The 20,969-nt window shown below is 42.5% G+C and overlaps 1 protein-coding gene across 1 annotated transcript in view; it reads left to right on the top strand.

Moving 5' to 3' along the window:
* OTC (ornithine carbamoyltransferase) overlaps positions 1-14,233 on the top strand; it is a 31,097-nt gene extending 16,864 nt beyond the window's left edge. The window contains exons 5-10 of the mRNA XM_009283040.1: positions 2,051-2,204; positions 9,309-9,431; positions 10,115-10,168; positions 10,280-10,429; positions 11,549-11,686; positions 14,047-14,233. Coding sequence (XP_009281315.1) covers positions 2,051-2,204; positions 9,309-9,431; positions 10,115-10,168; positions 10,280-10,429; positions 11,549-11,686; positions 14,047-14,106 — 679 coding nt within the window. The 3' untranslated portion in view covers positions 14,107-14,233. The remainder of the gene's footprint in view (positions 1-2,050; positions 2,205-9,308; positions 9,432-10,114; positions 10,169-10,279; positions 10,430-11,548; positions 11,687-14,046) is intronic.
* Positions 14,234-20,969: the final 6,736 nt, after the last annotated feature.

The raw sequence follows: 20,969 nt of genomic DNA, 5'->3' as shown, positions 1-20,969 counted from the left end.
AGATATGCAGCATTCCAATACACTCTTATATTTCCAAGCTCTGGGATTTTGAAGTTTATAGGCTCCCAATCTTGCAAAAAGACTGAAAAGAGAAAAAGACCTTATAGTCGGTGGTAACATAGGAACCTTAAATGAAAAGTCACCTGATGAGCCTGTGCTTACTCCCCTTCACCTTCCAAAACTTCATCTTTACTAAAGACTCTTATCTAGCCAGGTCTTTTTTCCTATGCAATCCCAGCCTTACCTGGTTTCCTTCAAATTGGTTTGATTACAGGAGACTTCATCTCCTCAGATGAGGTCTATTTTTTTTTTTCGGAGTTCAGTTTGGTTTTGATTTCACAAAGAATAAACCCAGTTTCCACATGGGTTTCCTACTGTAAGATATGACATCTAGAAATGCTGGCAGAAGGACTGTCTGATGTCCTGCTGGTAAGCATCTAATAATTCTAGTGTCTACTTTCAACAGATTAAGGAAGAAAATCCAGCAGTTTTCACTAGTTGGTAATTGATTATGCCTGAATTTCCTCTAATGGCATACCCTGTAAAGGAACCATCTTCTTGAAATTCTTTATCAGTTGTGTCGGGTAGGAATCAGCTGTCCTGACATCCTAAAAAAAAGTCTGAGAAAAATGGGCAATTTCCCAGTGTGATTGCCTCTTTTCCTTGACTGGTGTGACTGGCTATGTCTTGTTTAGGGTGGACACCTGTTAGACGGCTAACAAAAGCGACCATGCATCCCATCCCTGAACAGAACAGGTTTTCCACAGTCACATGCTTCAAGCCGGAATAAACACACAGAAAAAGAAACTCATGAGCTAAGAAGAAATAACAGCAAAACCAGCATCTGTTCCAATACCTTGCAATCAGTAAATACCCTGTTCAGTCCCTCCTTTTAACTTGTAGCTGCTATCAGCAGTCTTTTCTTCAGAGAGAGCTCTACAGGGAATCTTGAAACCTTTTATAAGAGTTTTGCTTGTGTGAGGAATGTCTGTTGTCAGTAAAAAATATTTGTTACTGACTTCATCCGGAGATTTGTCTGTGTAAAGGCCATGGCATTAACAGCCATATTTCCACAAGAGGAGATACCAGAATTCTTCATGGCTAATCAGGAAGATAGATACTGCAAGGGTTTTTCATACTCTTCTATTCAGTCTCTTCCTTGTTTTGTTTTAAGGTCCTGTTAGAGATAACATGAAAACACACAAAATGCTACTTCAAAGTCATGCTTCAGGGCCTGATTAAAACACAGAAATGCAGACAAATGCAGAGCTCCAATCCATGTTTAATTTATCTAAAGAATTCAGAGCATACTGAGTATGCTATGCTAATCCACTATGCTAATCTCCGAGGCTTTCACACTTTGGCAAATGAGGCTAAGGCCAGAGTGGTACAGTGTCTCCCACATGCCCCTATCCACAGACAGAGTTTCAAATTTGGGAATTACTTTAACGCTGATACCATGTACGTCAATACACAAGTGTGTAGGTAGGAGAAAGAACAGGCTGGTGGTGTTGGCTTCCTGTTTCTGTGTTCATTAAGATCAGTAAATAATTGTGGTAATCTAAGACAGATCTGTGTTCCTAATCCTCACAAAGGTCCGGCTACCTTACAGAGACACTAATATTCAGTCAATGCTACATTTGTTCTTTGCTAAAAGACTCAAGAAATCTTACACCTTATCTCTTCAGAAGTTATCAAATTCTTCAAATGTTACATTGTCATGCCATCTCTTATCTTAGTTCAGCTACCCTAACATTTATTGCTGTTACCTCTGTAACTACAATCAAACGCTAAAGAGAAAAAAACATAAAATACAGCAGCAGTTTTCATTTACTTACTATAGTTTGTTAATAAGTAAAACTGCTTACTTATTAGCAGCTTGTTAAATGTCTGCATTTAAGTGTGTTATGCAGGCATGATAAATTATTCAGATAGCTGAGAAAATTTGATTCATTACCACCTCTCATTAATATTTATGTGTTGCACGGTGAAGAGTGCAACAGGGATATATTTATCATGTTTGACTTGGGTATTTTCTGCCATCCTCTAGGGTGCTGTCCAGCATTGCAAATGCAATCTTGGCTCGAGTTTATAAGCATAATGATCTGGACCTAATGACAAAAGAAGCCACGATCCCAATAATCAATGGATTGTCCGATTTATACCATCCTCTCCAGATTTTAGCTGATTACCTAACTCTTCAGGTAAGAATATAATCACCATTTAATAACAATTTTTTTTTTTGCTAAGTCTTGGTCTTGGTAAGTATGTGGGGAAGTCAGGTTCAAAACCATTTATTCCTAGGTTTTTCTAAGTGGTAATTACATGGCACTTGTTATTTAAGGAGATCTTCATCCCGCAATATAATTAAGTACCTGTTTAATTTAAAACAATTACCTAGTCCTATCAGCTGTAGTGGGACTGCAGTTAAGCATAAAATTAAGTACTTCATTGGAATTAGGCTGCAATTCAAAAAATGTGCAGGGGGCTTTACATCTTAAGATAAAGGCGAGATGTTGGCTCAACCAAAGCTAGTGGAAGTTTTTCCACTGACTTAAAAAAACTCAGTAGTTCACTCTTGATTCCACCCTAACCTGTGAAAAGTTTAAAAGGAATCACTATCCATGTTTTAGGAAATTGGTTGAACAAATTTGTTTTGAAAAGCCAGTTAATGCTACCAGTGCAGACGCCTAGTGTTCAGGCACTTAGACCTATTTAAACTTTGCTCACATCAAAGAATAGTTAAAAAAGATCTTATTTTGTAGTTTAATCTAATGCAATAGTTGATTTGACAGCAGGATAATGTTTTACACATAGAATACCAGATGTCTATCTGTGAACAGAAGTACTATGTTGTTTTATGATCAGTTGAGGAACTGACTTATAAAAAAGATTATTATACTACAGTGCTGGTTGACAACTATGATGAACTCCTCTGACCTTGTTTACTTTCTGAATGAATAAAAAATCACACTGCTTGAAAAAGGGAGGGCAGAATAATTTCCTGATTCATTCAGCTGTGTTTCTCAGCTGTCGAAGACTTTGCTATGGGACATTCAGTATGTGGAAAAGATCTAGTGAGAGTAATATTAAATTATTCATACCTTAAACTTTAAATACCGAAAGACTCATATGTTTATTGAAAATTACTTTTTCCTTACTTTGATTAGTATTTTTCGTAAAATTTTCAACATTGAAAGTGAAGAGACCAGCAAAAATCAGTGAACTTGAAACTAAAATGCTTCACATTCCTCAGGATAAGGTACATTTGCAAGATCACATTGAGCCAGCTTCAATGAACTGTTCAAATTACATAAGACAGTAAGCTGTAATGAGAACGTCATCAATCATTAAATGTCATAATTTCATTTAAACACTGTGTGCAACTGTAAAACAGGTGAATCTTATGGTTGTGTTTTGCGGGGGGTTCTGTCTTGCAAACACCTTAGTTATTAGCATTTTATCACTTGTGAATAGCAGGCTTCAGGAATAATCTGTGACTCATAGGCTGCACAACTATTGATGTCTCTGCCCCTAAACCTGATTTTATCCAGGCCACTGACTACGGCACCAAAGTTCAGAGTGCTGTTGCCCTGTACTCCATCTCCAGTCAGTGAAGAGAGACCGCTGAGCATCTCAATCATCCTCTAGAGATGCATCTCTTTCTCCACTGATCTTAGGGAGAAACCTGTGAAGATCAGCAGAATGAGTACATGCCCTGTTGATCATCCTCTGCTCCTCCTCCATTGTGTCCTTGTATAGGGCAGTCGTGGTAGAAGCTCCAGCTGAACATGAGCCCACAGGCTGGACTTTTCCTTGGTTTGAATACCTAGGGCAGCAGCAACAGCAGGTAGATGTCCTTGTTGCATCTAGCACTGAGGAGGACGTCTTTGGAAAGAGCGTCCCTGCCCATTTTACATGATGGGGAAACAGGACCATAGCAGTTGGTGCTCAAACAAAAGAAACATTTGACGTGGAGAGGTATCATGACAAAGTGAGCACTTACAGAGATCTCAAGGAATGGCTCGGCTTTTGGACAGCCATGGAAGCTTTTTAAAACTTGCAGCACTTTCCCAGTCAGCCTGATAAGCAGAGCACTGTTTCCTCCAACTGTGCCCATCTCTCCCCCAGTCTTTCCAGCATGATCCTTAGCCCAGAGCTTGTCAGGAGGTCTTTAGAGGGCAGCTGGGTGGCCGCCCCACTTTGCCAAGGGCATGCTGCACCACTGGTTTCTGACCCACTTTCCATTCTTGCTTTCTTACCCAGGAGGGAGGGGCAGGCAGGGGGGAGCTCTCAGCAGCGCGCTGTGGGTGTTGGCGCTGCCTGCCCTTTCCCTTTCTGACCTGCCCATCTGCTGCCTTTTTTCCTCTCTGCACTGTACACTGAGGTGGAGAAGACTGGTCTTACAGCCAGTAGCAGGTAATAAAATGGCATTTTAATCATATAATGAACTTTACCAGGTCACAGAAGTAGGATTAACACTTGAAGAACTGTGAGCCACAGGGTCTAGCTGTTACTTACCACAGTCAAACTTCTTATGGGATTTTCAGCGGGGTAAAAAGATGTTATCTGAGTACTGCCTGCAAGAAGATTAATATAGGGATGTGGAGTAGTACCACAGTTCTTTAAATGAGTTGAAAGTTCATATATAACATTTGGACTGCTTTCCTGCAATGCAAAGGCAATTTATTTGATTTATACATACATGCAAACTACAATAGTGGCACAGACTGCTAGCCTTATATTTAAATGTAACTACAGATTTTGTGCAGCATATTTCTCTTCAAAAATGTCTCTTCCTTATCCCTGTAAATATTTTCCTGCCTGGATCTGCTCCTCCTTGTTGTCAGTATGTACCCAAAATGTACTTTTTTTTTTTCCCTCTTCTTTTTTCTCCTGCTGCATTTGCCAGTGGAGCACTACATGCACTCTGGCCCTCTTCCTGCTTAGCACGTTTTTATTCTTCCACTTTCTAAATCCTATTAATTTTGTCATGTGCCTTCTTGAATCCTCTTCAAGCACTTTCTCTTCAGTCTGAAACTGCCTGATTTCCTGGTTTGTTTTGTCAGAATGTCTTCTTTCTTATGGCTTCTGATTCCCTTTTCACAGGTGCATTTTAGTGTGGTTATTTTAGTATAGTCTGTTGCATTCCCGAAAAATGTGGCTGCTTTATTTTCAGGGCTGTCAGTTCTCGTTCTGTATTCAGGGTGTTCTTGTCAGATCACAAAGTGTGCTCCTGTTATGGATACTGGGGTGAGATTCTTCAGGTTCAACATCCTCTTGCCCAGTGCCTTCTTCTCGAGCAGCCTGGAGCCCCTCACACGTTTGACGTCTAAGCTGGCTCTGCCCTTTAATACTGTGGTCAGGATTAATGCTCTCTATTACGCCAAGAGGGGTGTTTTTCTTAGCGTACATGCTACCCTCTTTCTTAAAAGTTGGGCTGACCTGAGTTTGCTCATGAGTTATAACCCACTAGAAATGGTTGTAAACGTTACGCAACCTGATTTTGAGGGTTTGGGAATTTGGCCTTTAATGACTAGGAGTTTGTGTGCTGGTACTGTGCACACGCAGAGCCACTTTACTTCTCTGTCTGTGCTGAGGGCGTGTAACGGCCACTTGCTGAGTCCACCCAGTGCCTCTCAGTCTCCTGGGCAGAAGCTGTGGCTCACAACTTCTGCTCTGCGAAGCCTGGCTGGAGGGCAGAGTCACACAATTTGTATTCCGGGGACAAACCGGGTATTGACATTGATTCAATTGATATTAATGTCACTGGCCAAATCAGCTAACTTGTAGCTGACTGCAGGATGGCCAGGCTGGTAATTAGAGTGGATCCATATGCCGCTAGCTTTTTATATCACTGGTCTGAAGGGAAATTTCTTTTTCACTAAGAAATGGTTGGCATAAGAAATACATCAGTGATTCCTTTTTAAATAGCGTAACAAATTACAGTGTTGCCCAACTTGAAGAGGGATGCCATGTATTCTCAACTTCTCCTCGATGTGTGACTCAAAGAGCTCAAATTATTATAGTCTTCAAATTCATCACCATCATCATCATCATCATCATTATTCTAACAATTAGAAATCCCAACTAAGATCTAGACTGATCCTCTAGAATATACTGTTTCAATAATCATAACAAAAAACAATGTGGGAGTAAGAAGGATAGCTGGCCCAGCATCTGCCTTCAGCTCAGTTTGAGAGCCGGTAGATGCAGAGTTTGCCCAGTTTCTCATTTACTGGATTGCACTGTCTCCCAAAGGGCTGAAGCTTGGATTAGTCCCCTGCTTTCCATTTTAAATTTTGACAGATTATTGATTCATTATTCAAAAGCTTGTTTTAATTGAGGGCTGTTATGACTGTTGTGGTCAAACATTTCAGAAGAAACCTATAATGGTGTCAGAGTTTCAGCCTAGCTGGAAACAAGTCCAGGCAGAGGCAGACACGAACGTCCCTAATTAGTTAAACCAGTCTTCTCTGAACATACAACAGTGCTAAATCACTGAGCATGCTTATTTTTCCTGAGGGTTTGATACACTGATACACTCAACCATGGATAAGAACAGAGTGAAGCATTGTAAAAGCAGCACGAGGATGAGAAAGTTGACTGTAAACTTGACATTAATTATTTAGCAGGGATTTTTCATGAGAATAGCAAAGCCAAGTTTTGTGGCACTACAGCAGCAATCACTAGTTTGCCAAAGAGGCATTCATAAGGGAGAAGGGCTCTAGACTTTCTAAATGTGTTATTTTTCATATGGCTTTACTAGGATTATAAATATTTTGAAGTCAGGTTCCAAATGTAAAGAGAAACTGCAGAACACCCAAGCAGGTAAAAAGCCTACATCAGTATAACAGAGTTTGGAAAAACTGGGGACGGATGTAAGGGGCAAAGTATCTTCAGATGTTCAGGTGATCAGCATGTATTGTAAAGGTTCTGGTTTAACCTAGAGCGTTACCGTCGTGGCAAAACACTTTTAGCAGGATTTTCTCTGTGCAGTTGTATAAGCATCTACTATAAAACATACACACACACAAAAAGTATGTCTCATATACAGTAGCTTTTGTATTGCCTCAAAGCTTTCTGGTTCTGACCAACACAATCATCTCATCTTTCTTGGAAGCTGAGGATGTATGCGTATAAGCAGTACAGTCACAGTCATAGTGAGCTGGCTTTAGATGAAGAGGTTTGCGTTACAGCAGCAGTGTACCACTGGCAGCATAAAGCTTAGCACAGGATATAAAATAGGCTCCACTAGCACACACACAGCTTGATTCTCCCTTGTCTACGACTTCTTCCATTAGCTAAATGTCTTCATTAAGATTATCTCAGCTATGTCCACTCTATAGAGTAGTCACTGCAGATGTGGCTTTGCAATTTGCAGTGCATATTGAGGGTCATTATACAGAGATCTCCAGTACTTCGTATTTTATCTGTAACAGCTAGCAGCTTGGGAAAACAGAGAAAAGTATTTAGTATGCACTGTGCTTCTTTTAATGCAGAGTAGCAGCTGGTATAAGGTGGAAGTTATTTAACATAGCAGTACATTTGTGACTCACTAGTCAGTGCTTTGAGCATTACAGGCTGCAATGTCTATTTTTAAACAGTAAGATCAAAAGAACTCAGGGCTGTCTCATTTACTCCTGGCTGTGGGTTCATGTCTCAGCTATCACTAAGCCCTAGCTGGAAACAACCCCTTAAATAAATGCTTTAGTTTGGCCTTCTCCTATGAGCACCATTGCTAGGAGATGTGGAAGGACTTTGAAAGATCCTTAGAGACCTGCAGAGCTGTTATACTGAAATAACTTCCATGTCCACAAAGTCCTGATTTGCTCTCCTGTAAATGCCCTTGCATCAAACCTGTGCCAATGAGCCTGCTGCTAACAAACTTCAACTGAAAAGGCGATAGTTTTACAATACCATAGTTTTAGCCCTTAAACTGTAGGCAGCCTAGGACTCTATTAAGCTTAGATTTCAATGGCATTTTAATGTCATTCAATATTTCAAGTGCTGTATTTTTTACTCAAAATTGTGGTCACTGGCAGAAATGCCGATAACTTTGTTCTGGAACAACTTCACAACTATTTGTTTAGGAGAAGCTGCTGCCAGGAGAGGAGGGGGTAGTCCCAGCCCTTTTCCTGTTCAGTCTTTTGGCATCTTTGCTGCGACTGCCTGCAAGGTTGCCAGTTAGTACAGCTCTACAATGTGGATGCTTATCCTCTCTGACGAGCATTGAATCATGTCACACAAAGTGTTGAAACACTGTCTGGCTTCCAGCTACTACAATGCAATTGTAGCATGGCCCAGTTTTGAACTAAGAATAAAAGGCTCTCCATCGTGTCTTTAGTCTTTCGAGTCATGAGGTGGAGCTGTACAGAGCAGGCATATAGAAGTATTTGGTTATGTCTTTACAAACTTTCTGGTATCAACTTAAGTACCTGTAAACATGCATATTTAAAACAAGGCTTGCTGAAGGGCCTCAAATTGTCCTGCTCTGGAAATATGAAACTCCTGTTACTCTTGTTCCTCCTTACTCTTGTTCCTCCTTAGGCCTTATTTGTTGGTGGCTGAGGGCCAGAGTAGCTGCACATGTACAGGCTGTAAGTGCCATCAGCCAAAGCTACAGTTGACGCTGTAATGCTGTTTCAAGTTTGGGTAATCCACACTTTAAAAAAGTCACTGCACTCTTTGGCTGTACAACAGAGAGCAAAGCCTGCAGGCCATGAGTGGCACAGCTGCTTTCAAAGTATTGCTCTTTGCTGTCCTGTACAGCTGTGACGGTTAAAATGCACTCTAAGGGCATGGCCACTGCCATGGCCGCAGGGAACATCGTGTAGAGACAACCAAGCCAGAGCAAACCTGAATAGGGACACTTTCACAATTTGGGGGAAAGCTGGAAGGAGTGCTATCCTAGGCATTAGGACTGCCTCTAAATTAAGAATTTCTACCATTCGCTGATATTTATGAGCACCAACCCATGGCTGTACGGCTTTGGTGCTAAAGTTACTGTGTGTCTGGTGCTGTGTCTCTCAGCCTGGGCCCCGCCATATGGCATACGTGTCAATGTGTCCTTCACTGGAGAAAGCTGCAGCACTTGGGTCTTCATGTAAGACACGGGGGGCTTTCCCTCCCTGACCATCTTGTAGCTGCAGTAAGTTCAATTAAAGGTATGGTTCCATGCAGCTAGCATTTGAAGGTGGCCAGCCTTCTTTGCACCAGACCCGTCTGATCAATCCCTCCCACCTAGGGCATCAGCTTGCTCAGCTCGCCTGGAACGTAACCCCAGGGCTGCCTGATTCGTTTGGCAGGAGCACTATGGCGGGCTGAACGGGCTCACTATCGCCTGGATCGGGGATGGAAACAACGTTCTTCACTCCATCATGATGAGTGCTGCAAAGCTGGGAATGCACCTGCGTATTGCAACTCCCAAGGTAAGAAAGCCATGCACACGGAGTAAGGAAGGCAAACTTTGCCCATTCTTGTCTCAGCCACTTGGATACTTCCCAAGGGCCTCAGCTAGTGCTGCTTGCATGTATCTTGAGTGGCCAGCTTTCAGAACCAAGGTTTAGAATCCTGATTCAGTTATTTTGATGCAAAGCAGGAGTGATTCTACTGAGTCCAACTTCAGAAGGGCTGAGGGGAATTCACGACCGCAGTATAAATCACAGAGGATGATAATTCCGTTTGAGAAAGTGTTACAAAGTCATCCAATGCCCTGTCCCCCCAAAAAAAATTTGAAAGTTGTTTCACATCGGTGGAAGTGTTGCATCTTGGTTGGTCCAGATTGGTGATGCAGCTTTTTAGAGTGCTGCATTGTAATACAATATAAAATGTAAAACAAAGAATCAGTTTAAAAAATTAAATGATGTATAGGCATTTCATTCTGTATCTGTTGAAATACATTTTTCTTACCTTATCAGAACACTTTCCACCAGATTATCTCCAAAATAAACTTTCAACAAAATCAACATAATTTCCTCAAGTTTTACAGTTCTGAAAGACATTCTTCTTCCCATGGCAAATGGTTCAATCAGTATTTTTCTAATCAGTGTTAATAATCAGTAAGGATCTTATGTATGTTCCATGATACATTACCTATCATCTCTTTTGGCAGGGCTTTGAACCAGACCTCAGAATAACTCAAATAACTGAACAGTACTCCAAAGAGGTAGGAGCCTAAGAAATAGCCTAGTAGAGTAGTTTGAATAGATTTTATTTTCGTTATAAACGAAGTTGAAGTTCCTCGTCTTCCTGATCTTCCTTATTTTATTCACATTAGTATGGTACCAAGTTACTTCTCACAACAGATCCTTTGGAAGCTGCAGATGGTGCCAATGTCTTAGTTACAGACACATGGATAAGTATGGGACAAGAAGAGGAAAAGAAAGAAAGACTAAAGGCATTTCAAGGTTATCAGATTACAATGCAGGTAAAAACTGAGATTTAGTTTTTTGTTGATGCTTTTACAGTTTGCATGTATAAGAATCAACATCAGCAAAGCATGGGTTTGGTATTTTTTTGAGTGGGGCCGTGGAACAACCACATACAAACCTCCCTCCAGCTTGAAAAACTCACAAAGATAACAAAGTTTGAGTTACCTTATACATTTCACATGGCTTGGCCTCTTTCAGAGCTTGCCAATGAGATCTAACTCCAGAGCATGTGCAGGAGAGCTAACCCTTTACTTCTTTATGACCTAAAAACTATTTCTAACTTTGCATTTCCTCTTTGCTACCAGAAATGATCCCTTATATTTTATTTAGAATGAGCAGCTCACAGATGAACTCTTAAATGCCTGGGCAGCATTTGGCGCAATTTTGTGTATATCTGTCAATGAATAAAGCATTAAATATATGTCTTTAAAATCGTCTAGTTGAAATGCTTATCAACATAAAATCAGTTAGAGAAAACGTAAAGTCATAAACTATGAATTGTCCAAGATAAAAAGGACATTTTCCTTGCTGATAGAATTACTGGTTTAATTGACTGTATTTTAACATAAGTTCACAAAATACTAGTGATGGGTATGTCTCAAAATTGGCCTAAAATAGTTTAATTCATTGTTCATTGGTGTTAGATCAATATCTTATGAGTGACAATATCAAAACAAAAAAAATGATAGCCTTTTAAATCATGGTTTAGTAGGTTCTTGTTGCAATTATCGATAGTATTGTCATGGTCATGGTTTAGTAGGTTCTTGTTGCAATTATCGATAGTATTGTATTACTCTATGGCATTCAAATAAAGATCGCACTTTATTGATCCACTAGGTCACTGGAGTTTTTACTCCCCTACTGAAGCCAGAGAAATAGGAGTAAAAATTTGACTTTTGTGAAGTCAGCACTGTACTCTTACTGACTTAAATGGGGATATTCCCATCTTATTCACAGATGAGGAATTCTTTTGAAGTCAGTGGAATTCTTCTGAGTTCATCATCAAAGTAACTAGAGTGGGAGCTAATATAAAATTTGTTAACCTTTTTACTAGTTAAAGATTTTATTAATGTGCTCACATATTTCTTTATTTTTATACGCTTTTTGATCTACAGACTGCAAAATCTGCTGCTTCCAACTGGACTTTTTTACATTGTTTACCCAGAAAACCTGAAGAAGTTGATGATGAAGTATTTTATTCTCCACGATCATTGGTTTTCCAGGAGGCTGAAAACAGAAAATGGACAATTATGGTAAAAAAGGAAGATAACAGTAGTTAGAGGTTAGGGTCAGCTCCTGTTCTGCCTTACACTACAGGCTTGGATTCAGCTTGGTTCCTTGATAAATAGTAAATGTTAATACATATGTTTCAAATGCACCCCACAACACATCACAATTTTGACTATAGGCAACATGTATATATATGTAGCACAAATACTTCTGGACACAAATGTGACGTATTTTGATGATAATCTGCTGTTGCTTGACCCAGTTTTTATCACTAGGTGAAATCTACAGTATAAACTGTAATTTTTTGGTATTTAAATCACTGGGTTTACTCTAACGATTAACTTAGCTGCTCAATTTTAAAACATGTTAAATGCTGAGGTCCCAGGGACCGGCCTTAGAAACTACAATTTCCCAAACACACTTAAAGCTAGAGATTCTGCAGTTTTCTCTCAAGAAAAACTGCTGCTGACACCAATGGGAACTTTCCCTGAGAAAGTGCTGCAAGAGCAAAGCTTTGAAGGACCCTGAAAAGTTATGGTGTGGGTAATACCGTGTGATCCATGGGAACCACGAGAGGACACTTGGCATTTAACATAAACCATAACTCCTCTCTCAGCATTCCTAGAATTTCAGAAAATTACTGCCAGATCTCAGTAGCCTGTTATTTATTGTCGGCTTTAGAACCATCATGTTGACAAAAGCTAGCGAAAACTTTCAGAGGGGGAAAAAAATCCAGAAATGGCATTGTCATAGCTCTCAGACGAACTCTAGATGTGCTCCGAGTGAATAAATGCTCGAGTGTTGTATTTACCAAAACCTCAGATTTTGGACACAGTTAAAATTGTTACCAGGTTTGTGTTAAATTCATAGTTTCAGTCTGCGAAAACTTTCAGAGGTGGAAAAAAATCCAGAAATGGCATTGTCATAGCTCTCAGACGAACTCTAGATGTGCTCCGAGTGAATAAATGCTCGAGTGTTGTATAACCTCAAACCTCAGATTTTGGACACAGTTAAAATTGGTTTGTGTTAAATTCATAGTTTCGGGCTTTAAAATTCCCCAAAAGCCCATTTTTTTTTTTTTTTTTTTTATTTCTGTGCTCCGAGTGAATAAATGCTCGAGTGTTGTATTTACCAAAACCTCAGATTTTGGACACAGTTAAAATTGTTACCAGGTTTGTGTTAAATTCATAGTTTCGGTCTTAAAATTCCCCAAAGTGCTCATATTTTCTGTTTTAATTTGGCAATGTCTCTAATTGCCCTAAATATTATTTTTTAAAAAGAAAATAAACCCTTTTCTTTGTGTTCAAGCTACACATTTTGTTTGGTTAAGAAAAATGTCATATTTGTATTTTATCAGGTTATAAGAACAATGAATATATGGGTCTTGTTTATATATTATTATCTACCACTTTCAGCTCAGACAGCAAACTGAAAAATAAATTATTTGCTCCGCTGTAGTTCCACCCAGGGCTGAGTGCAGCTACGACACGGGTAGCAGCGGGGGGCTGCACAGCTCTATGTTCAGTCCCCACCGTGTGCCTGGGACTACCTGTCACACTGAGCAGTGCTGAAGGGAAAGGAAGGACAGGCAACAAGACCGCAACCCCTGGAGTACCCTTGTAAATCCAGTTCTGGGCCAAAATACCAATTTGCAGTCCGACATTGCTGTGAAATCGCAACAGAGTCAACCAGGCAATACCTTGTCGAAACCAAGCAAGCATGGGGCTTGTTATGTCCACGGGTGTGAGGAGGACGGCAGAGCTGCTGCAACACCATGTTTTATTTAGCTGACATTCCCATTACCGTCATTTTGTGGCCATACCTAAGGTTTTGTTGGAGTGCGTGTCAAATACTAGGGGAGGGCAGGAGGGGTAGATGACAGACTATTAACCTCAGTGAGGATTTTCTATGTTTTACCACAGAAAGTATAGCTAAACTGGGATAAATTTCAAAGTCCTTACTCAAGTGTGGCTCTCACTGATGCTAAGGGAAGTTCTGCTGAAATCCACGAGCAAGCCCATGTGCTGTTCGGGTACCTACAGCGTCTCCTAGCAGTAGCTGAGGATACAATATAACTCACCAAAAAGGCCTCAGCATTTGGTCTAAACATGCTTTGTCTGAATTTCTCCTAGGCTGTCCATTAACATATTTTGTCTGCACTGAGAAAACCTACCGGCTACAGTACAGAACATCCTAACTGATTTTCAGCTCTTTCCTGATTCATCATCAGAAATTCTAGGAAATAAATCTAAGTGTGCAGTTTTTGTCAGGGCAATAATTTTCAACACAAGACTTTAGAGCTGGAAAATATTTCCCCCTTATTTATTTTTATGGAGTATCTGTTTCCAGTGTGATTAGATTTTTTCTTTTCTTCCTCCTCTAGGCTGTCATGGTTTCCCTGCTGACAGATTACTCACCACAGCTACAAAAGCCTACATTTTGATGCTTGGATTCCTGCCAAGAGCAAAATATTCCTCATCGGCAGAATATTCTGGTCCGCAAATACGTAGACATTCTTCAGAAAGGATCAAGGCAACGAATGATTCTTTAATAAAACTGTATAGTTAGCTGTATGATACTGCATTGCATTCGTGAAAATGTTCAAGACAATAAACACCACTGCAAAAGCTGCTTTTCATCTCGACGCTCCAAGTTGTCCATCCTTTCTCGTGATCAGCATCACAGAAAATGTTCCAAGGTTGTACTTTAATGATCGGCTCTACCAGCATCACAGGCGTAGCATAGTCTACACAGAGCTGTGTTGGAACTCGTATATACGACAGACGTAACCTTCTCCCTAAACCTGTCCATTTAATTGCTGATCTCGGGGAGCGTGCGCAGAGAAGCAGTGCTTTACTGTTTGTCTTGGTTGCCTGCACTTCCTGGGCACCCTGGCTCCTGTTTCTGTTCTCCGGCCAACCTCCAAATCCCGCTCCTGTTTGACACCAAATATAGAGACCCTGAGAGCATTATCTTTCTCCATGACATTCCTGTGGGCTGGCACAGGAGGATATTGCTGCGGAATTGGAATAGAGCAGCTTCCGCAGAGTTGGATGCGGCAGAGAGAGACGGCTGGAAGGAACCGGTTCGTTCTTTGTCCATCTCCCCTAGACCTTCACTCCCTAAACAGAATTTTGGCTAAAGAAGCAAGTTTTCTGTTGTTTTTTTTTAATAAGCAAACATGAGGGGCACTGTATGATGGAACTGTATACAGCTCCTTTGTGGAAACAATTTGCTGCATTTTGTCCGGTGCTGTAGCATGATGTAGGTTTCAGCTAATCCCTCTCAGTAGTAAACAGATTCTCGACATTTGTAGTTTTTATGGTGGCTGGATGTGTGCGTTTAATATTCCAGGTAAAGCTTTGAGTGCTATTAAAACCCACGTTCTTTGTTGTTTCTAATTAGTTTCAAGAGTATGTTGATTTTTTTCCTGCTGTAATACTGGAACAATATCTGTGATTTTTTAAAAATTCTGCAAATGGGTTTCCATTTTCTGACCAGCTGCAAAACATTATTTAATACCTTTCAAAATTGGAGTTCACTGCTGGGCCACACAGATCACTGAAACGAAAATAAAAATACATTTGTACATCTACCCACTTATGATTGATTCATTGTTTTTGCAGGCATTGTGTGTCTCTTGTTAAAATTAACATTTTCCATTACAACATTACAAGGGTTTCAATAATTCAGCAGAGATCTAGCTGCGTCAGTGATGGAGGAATAGGGTATGTGCTAGAAATCAATATTTTACCTCCCAATTTAGTATGTGGAGGAAAATGCATGCAATACAGTATATTTCTGGTTGTTTTAGGTCCTGCTTTGTGAATTAGGTTCCCGTTCAGCAAGATACTTAAAAGTATGGTTGGTCCTCTTGGAGCTAGTGGGCTGTTCCTGTGCTTGGAGTTGTAGATATCCTTACTAACCTGATTTTAGTGCTATCTGAGAGTAAGACAACTCATTTTGCTAGTCCTTTCATAAAAAACGCATTAATATCAGTTTTATTGTGTTGATTAATGCACTATCAGCGAAGTCAGGCAGATTGATAGCAACGAAGCTGTCTTGTTAAATGTTTCACGGTGAACAGATTAACAGTTGTCTGCTACTCTTTTGCTTCTCTGTGCTCTGGTTAGAGCTAAGGTGCATCTAGGATATCGCAGACCCTTTTTATACTTGGGAATCTGAGCAGGATGCCAGACATCTGAATCCCCTTGATGTTTTTAAAACACATGCATAGGTCTGCTGCACAGCACGTGAGTGATGGAGTCCAACGTTTCCAGGGGGGTAATTTCGTATGGTTCTATTCCTCTGTGAACATAAACGGCAAAGGATGATAGTCCTTGCTCTGTCTTGCACAAACTGCTCACACCACCAGCTATTCTGATGCTTTTTAGAAGTACTGGGTGGGCTTAATGCACGTGTGCTGAGCGACTGACCATTGTGTGGAAGCATTGAACGTACTGCACGTTTCTGCACGTGCGATATCCAGTTTGTGTGGTGTGTGCTGGGAGGCAGGCACATCCCGGCGGGGCAGATTTACTGAACATGTGCAGGCTGTCTGCGCGGTGCACGCAGAGCAGATCTGACATTTCCTAGAGGTGTTGGGTTGGTACCAAATAGGCACGTACATTTCTGCCCCAGGGACCCAGGAATATGGTGCCCTGAAGGGTTCCTGTTCTGCCTGAAGGGACTTTCGCTGCCTCCCCACGCAGCAGAACCGCACTGTGAGGCTTAATCCACTCGCACAGGTTAAGCATCCTGGGATTGCCTGGTGGTAGCTGTGGTAGCATGCAAGATATAGTATTATTATGCCATCCAGACGCCTCATGAATTCATTACTTGAATTTACAGCTGATGACTGCAAATGCGTTGAGTAAAGGAAACAGCGGTAATGTAGAAAGATTTTCTAGGGGAAAAAAATAGTTATCAGCATTCAAAGGGCTTAAAACAAATGCATAACAGGTAGCAGTCACTAATAGCTTACAGTGTTTTTAATTACATTTATTATGCTTTAATCAGTAGAAGTGCTGTTTTCATCACCAAGTGCACTTGAAGGATAGGGTATTTTCTCCATCTTTTTACAGAGAGGCTTGGGCCTGGGTCCTGACAGCCTACACCTTCCTTCCCCAAAAGCCCTGCGCTTCTGTTTGACCTAGAGAACGGTCCTGGGCCAGTTCGGGTCTATCAAGTCTTACCCACACCTGACATTTAATAACCCCCTGCTCCGGTATCTCACCTTCGCTCATTTGCAGTGCTGTGTTCTGGTCCCTCTGCAGGACCATGCAGCGGTGGGGGCAGCTGCCAGCCTAATCCATCACCTGCTCAGAGGCACAAAGAGAGGACTGACCCCCCGCCCTGTTCCTCCCACTGTGGGGCTGGTTGTGTGCTGCCCTATGTACAGCCACATCCAGACCTCACACACAGACAGGCCCTGCGGTTGCGCTGTGTCCCAAGGGGATATACGCATGCTAACTTCGGTGCCCAAAGCCCAACCGCAGCTCCAAAGCTCGGTACTAGATCTGGCTTTGATGTGACCAGGGTAAGTCTGATCCCAGCTGAGGCCCCGGGGGAGGATCAGGGGCCCAGAGGTTACTCCTCTAATGTCATTTTAGACAGCTGAGGGTCTCGGAGACATCCGCACAGGCCTGGCAGATGTGACACAGGACCGACAGGGCACTTCTTAGAGCAGAAACTAGTGGCCAGCAAGGACATCCTACGGCATTTCAAATGGCCCTAGGTCTTGTGCTTTGGCACCCTACCCACTGCCTCAGTATCGTCATGGCCCTTTAGAGGATTACTACACCTAGAGTTAGAAATGTAGCGTTGCTTATTAGCAGTTTATGCACTCTGTAAGCATTTGTTCTGCAGCTTGTTACCAGCAGTGGTGGGATTCTTTGGTTACCCTTACGTGATCATCTGAAAGTGATCTAACATTAATTAGAGATTCAGCGGAGAAAGAGGGGCAAAATGCTGTTCTATAATTTTCTCAAGGAGTAAGAAAGGACATCATTTTTTCCCTGTGTACTTCTTTATGTACAAAGCTAAGAGACAGCACAGTAACTACAGCAGGTGAGAGGCCTGCAGAAAGAATTGACAAATAATTGAGAAATTGAGAAACAATTGACAAATCTCTGAGAATATGAGGAACAGCAGCTTAGAAAGGACTGAGTGGGGAGCCTGGACAATCAGGAGGGAACAAAGAAAATTAAGAATTCTCAAACAGAACTGAATATTTTATTTGCACCAGCTTACGTCAGAAATGACACTGGAAAAAAATCTACAGCAGATTTACTCATAGTCTGGTAGCAAGCAGTCTCCTGGGAGAAGCTGAGTTGCTAAAAGGGAAACAGAGGAATAATTAGATGAATTAAATAGCAAGGAGGCACCCAGGTTTGGTTGCATGAAGTCCTCCAGAACTCCTGAATTAACATTTACTCCTAAGACAGGCCAGTAGGTTAGCCATAATCATCTCGCTGCCTTTCAAATTCTGTGAGAGAGGGAGGAGGAGCTGCATGAAGGTCTGAGCAATGCACCAAGCCGATCGTTCGGTTCGGGGGGAGCTTTCACGACTGAGCTGAAGTATATTGAGCTTAGTTTTGTTTTCCAGGAATGTGTAATACTGATGGAAAGTCTGAAAAACAGACTGCACACAAAGGGAACGGTTTCTTCTTTCTTCTGGGTCTCCCATTACTCAGTTAATCACTTGGTTAATGTATTGAGCAAATAAACAGTGCTTTTTTGATTATTTTGCTATGGCTATTTAACCAGCTGCCTTTCAAATGCAGAGCCCGGAATTTCTGGGTCTTGCCCAAGGTTATGTGTACAGAGACACTTCATAAGCCACAACAAACATTTTATTCAGCCCAGCATTTGCTGTCATGACTAATGGGATACAGCTATTTGCAAGGCTATTTGATTCTTACACAATCTTGTTACCAACTCTTTGAAGAAATCCCAAAACTTTGTGGCCCCTGTAAATGCTGATGATCCCTTCCATGCATATGTGTGTAGAGGATTTTTCTCTAGGGGCAAGCAATCTGAGGTGACTCCATTCAGAGAGCAGATCTTTCACACCCACAGTCAAAGCATCGCCTGACCCTGCCAAATCCCTTGGAAAGCTCCTTGTGGTCTGTGTTATATGTTAGAGGACTATTGAATTCTGCTGCTCTCTAATGGGCCTGTTTTAAGGGGATTGGCACCCGTGCAAAGTAGGCTCCAACACAAGCATAATATATCTACAAAGAGAGACGAGCATCAAAATTGCAAGCTTTGCTGATCAAAGTTACTTAAGTAACTTACAAAGACTTAAGTCCAACCGTGAGGAACGGCAGCGATAGCTGGGGAAGAGTACTGAAGAGCGGGCAGGGCAGATGCAGGTCATGCTTAGTGATTTAAGCACAAAATAATGTTCCTTGGAGGGAGAAAGCTAAACTACTCGTACAGGTTATGGGACTTCACAGGTCCCTCTCCAGCTCATAGCCAGCAGGTTCAACAGTGTCTCACCTGACTGACTTCTGTCCTCTCCGCGTCCTCAATTGAAACGCTCACCCGCTCTCTGAATGTGAGGTGGATGTTCTCCATGGGACACGCCATGGTCCCACTCCCGCACAATTCGGACTAGTGGACACGGAGGAGCACGCCATGGCTCCCTTCCTGCTCACATGCCCCGATTCCTTGCCGATGGGAAGCAGGGCATACGGGGTAGGGTGTGCAGACGGTTTGCTGTCACAGCTCCAGGAGGTGGGAAGCCCCCCGTGCCCCCAGGTACGGCATGCGGGATCCACAACTCTTCTGCATGCCCCAGCGTGGGGCACCCTTTTCTGAAGGTAACGACCAGGCTGATGGCAGTAACATCAATGCAGTGATGTTAAAACACCTGTTTTGGGGTGGCCCACACGGCATAGAAAGCCGTCTGGCAGAAACTAGATTCTGTTCGTGGCATAAAACAGAGGCCATAGCCTTTCCCATCTTGCTTCCTATGCTGTTCCCCAGCTGGATTTGGCCAGGGTGTTTACTGTACTAACGGGTTACGTTTGACAAACTGCCAGCCACTACTCCCTGGGTTCTCCAACAGAGCTAGCGCTCAGGGCTAGCTGTTGCTCTTACTTGGGTAATGAAGAAAGAAAACCTGTGAAAACCTGAAACAAGAGACACTCTAGTATGCATGCAGAAAAATTACACTACTGAGTCCAAGTATAGGCAGCTGCATAAAAGCCTTTCCTTAGGTGTCCCCACAGGGCTGTAGAAGACCCAGGTTAGAAATGCAGGTGCGAGAGTGCTCTCCTCACATGCCACCCCCTGCCAGAGCAGCCTGCCATGCTCGCCAGTGGCGTAAGGATGGGTTCTGCAGCCCTCTGATCGCCTGGGAGGCTCTCCTGCATGCCTGGGGCACGCTCTCCCCATAGGTGGGCTTTGGCCGCAGCAAAGCCCTTGCTGCTTTCTGCAAACAGCTCTGCTCAAGAGGAGCTCGTGCTGTCCCACCGACGGGCTCATCCGCGCCCTGCACCCTGCTGCCCTGCCGGGGGGCCGGCTTCCCTGGGTCCCCCTGCCTGGCGCTGTGGGGCTGAGCCCCCACCCCACTGCAGCCTCAGCAGGGGCAGGTTTGCACCCATCCTGCAAACCTGCCAGTGCGGGGCACCCCAAGGATGGCGCCCCACTGATGGTGCATTGCACTTTCCCTGGGCAGACTAGAATATTTCGTAACCGGTATCATCTGAAGGATATTTGCTTACTTTGGGAATTTAACTAATTGAAAAGAAATGTCTCTCAGCGCCACAAAGTCCCTGCATGAGTCACCAGCAGGCTTTCAAGCCCCACTCTGCAGCTCAGATTTCTGACTTAAATCCCAGAGCAGTTTTGGGGGATTTCTGAGGACCAGACACTAGAGGGTGAATGACACATGCACCTGTCCGGGAGGTTTTCCCTTTGTCGGGGCAGCCCTGCGGGCTCCTCTGGGGTACAGCCGCCTCCAAAGGGAGCAGGGGCACGAACCAGGGGCGGGGTTCGAAGCACTTTAAACTCAGACCTCCTTCAAGCAATCATATGTCTTAATCCCAATCCAGCAATTACAGAACACACCTCATGTGGTGTTCTATACATATGCCTTATGGGCATATAATCCTATAATGCAGAGCTACTGATAGTATGACCTGCAAAGGAAGAAGAGAGAGCTTTCAGATCCCCCTCTCTTACTCCTCTGTGCTGTGAAACAACTGGGTCTTTCTTAAGTCCGTTTGTAACCCTGAATTTCCCATGTTTTGCGTAATTACAGTGCCCCATGTTTTTGCTTACACATTTGTGCAATAG

The sequence above is a fragment of the Aptenodytes forsteri genome, unplaced genomic scaffold (genome assembly GCF_000699145.1).
Source record: "Aptenodytes forsteri isolate BGI_AS27 unplaced genomic scaffold, ASM69914v1 Scaffold2, whole genome shotgun sequence".
Classification (NCBI taxonomy): domain Eukaryota; kingdom Metazoa; phylum Chordata; class Aves; order Sphenisciformes; family Spheniscidae; genus Aptenodytes; species Aptenodytes forsteri.
The sequence above is the reverse complement of the archived record's forward strand: the minus strand, read 5'-3'. Positions and strand labels throughout refer to the sequence as shown.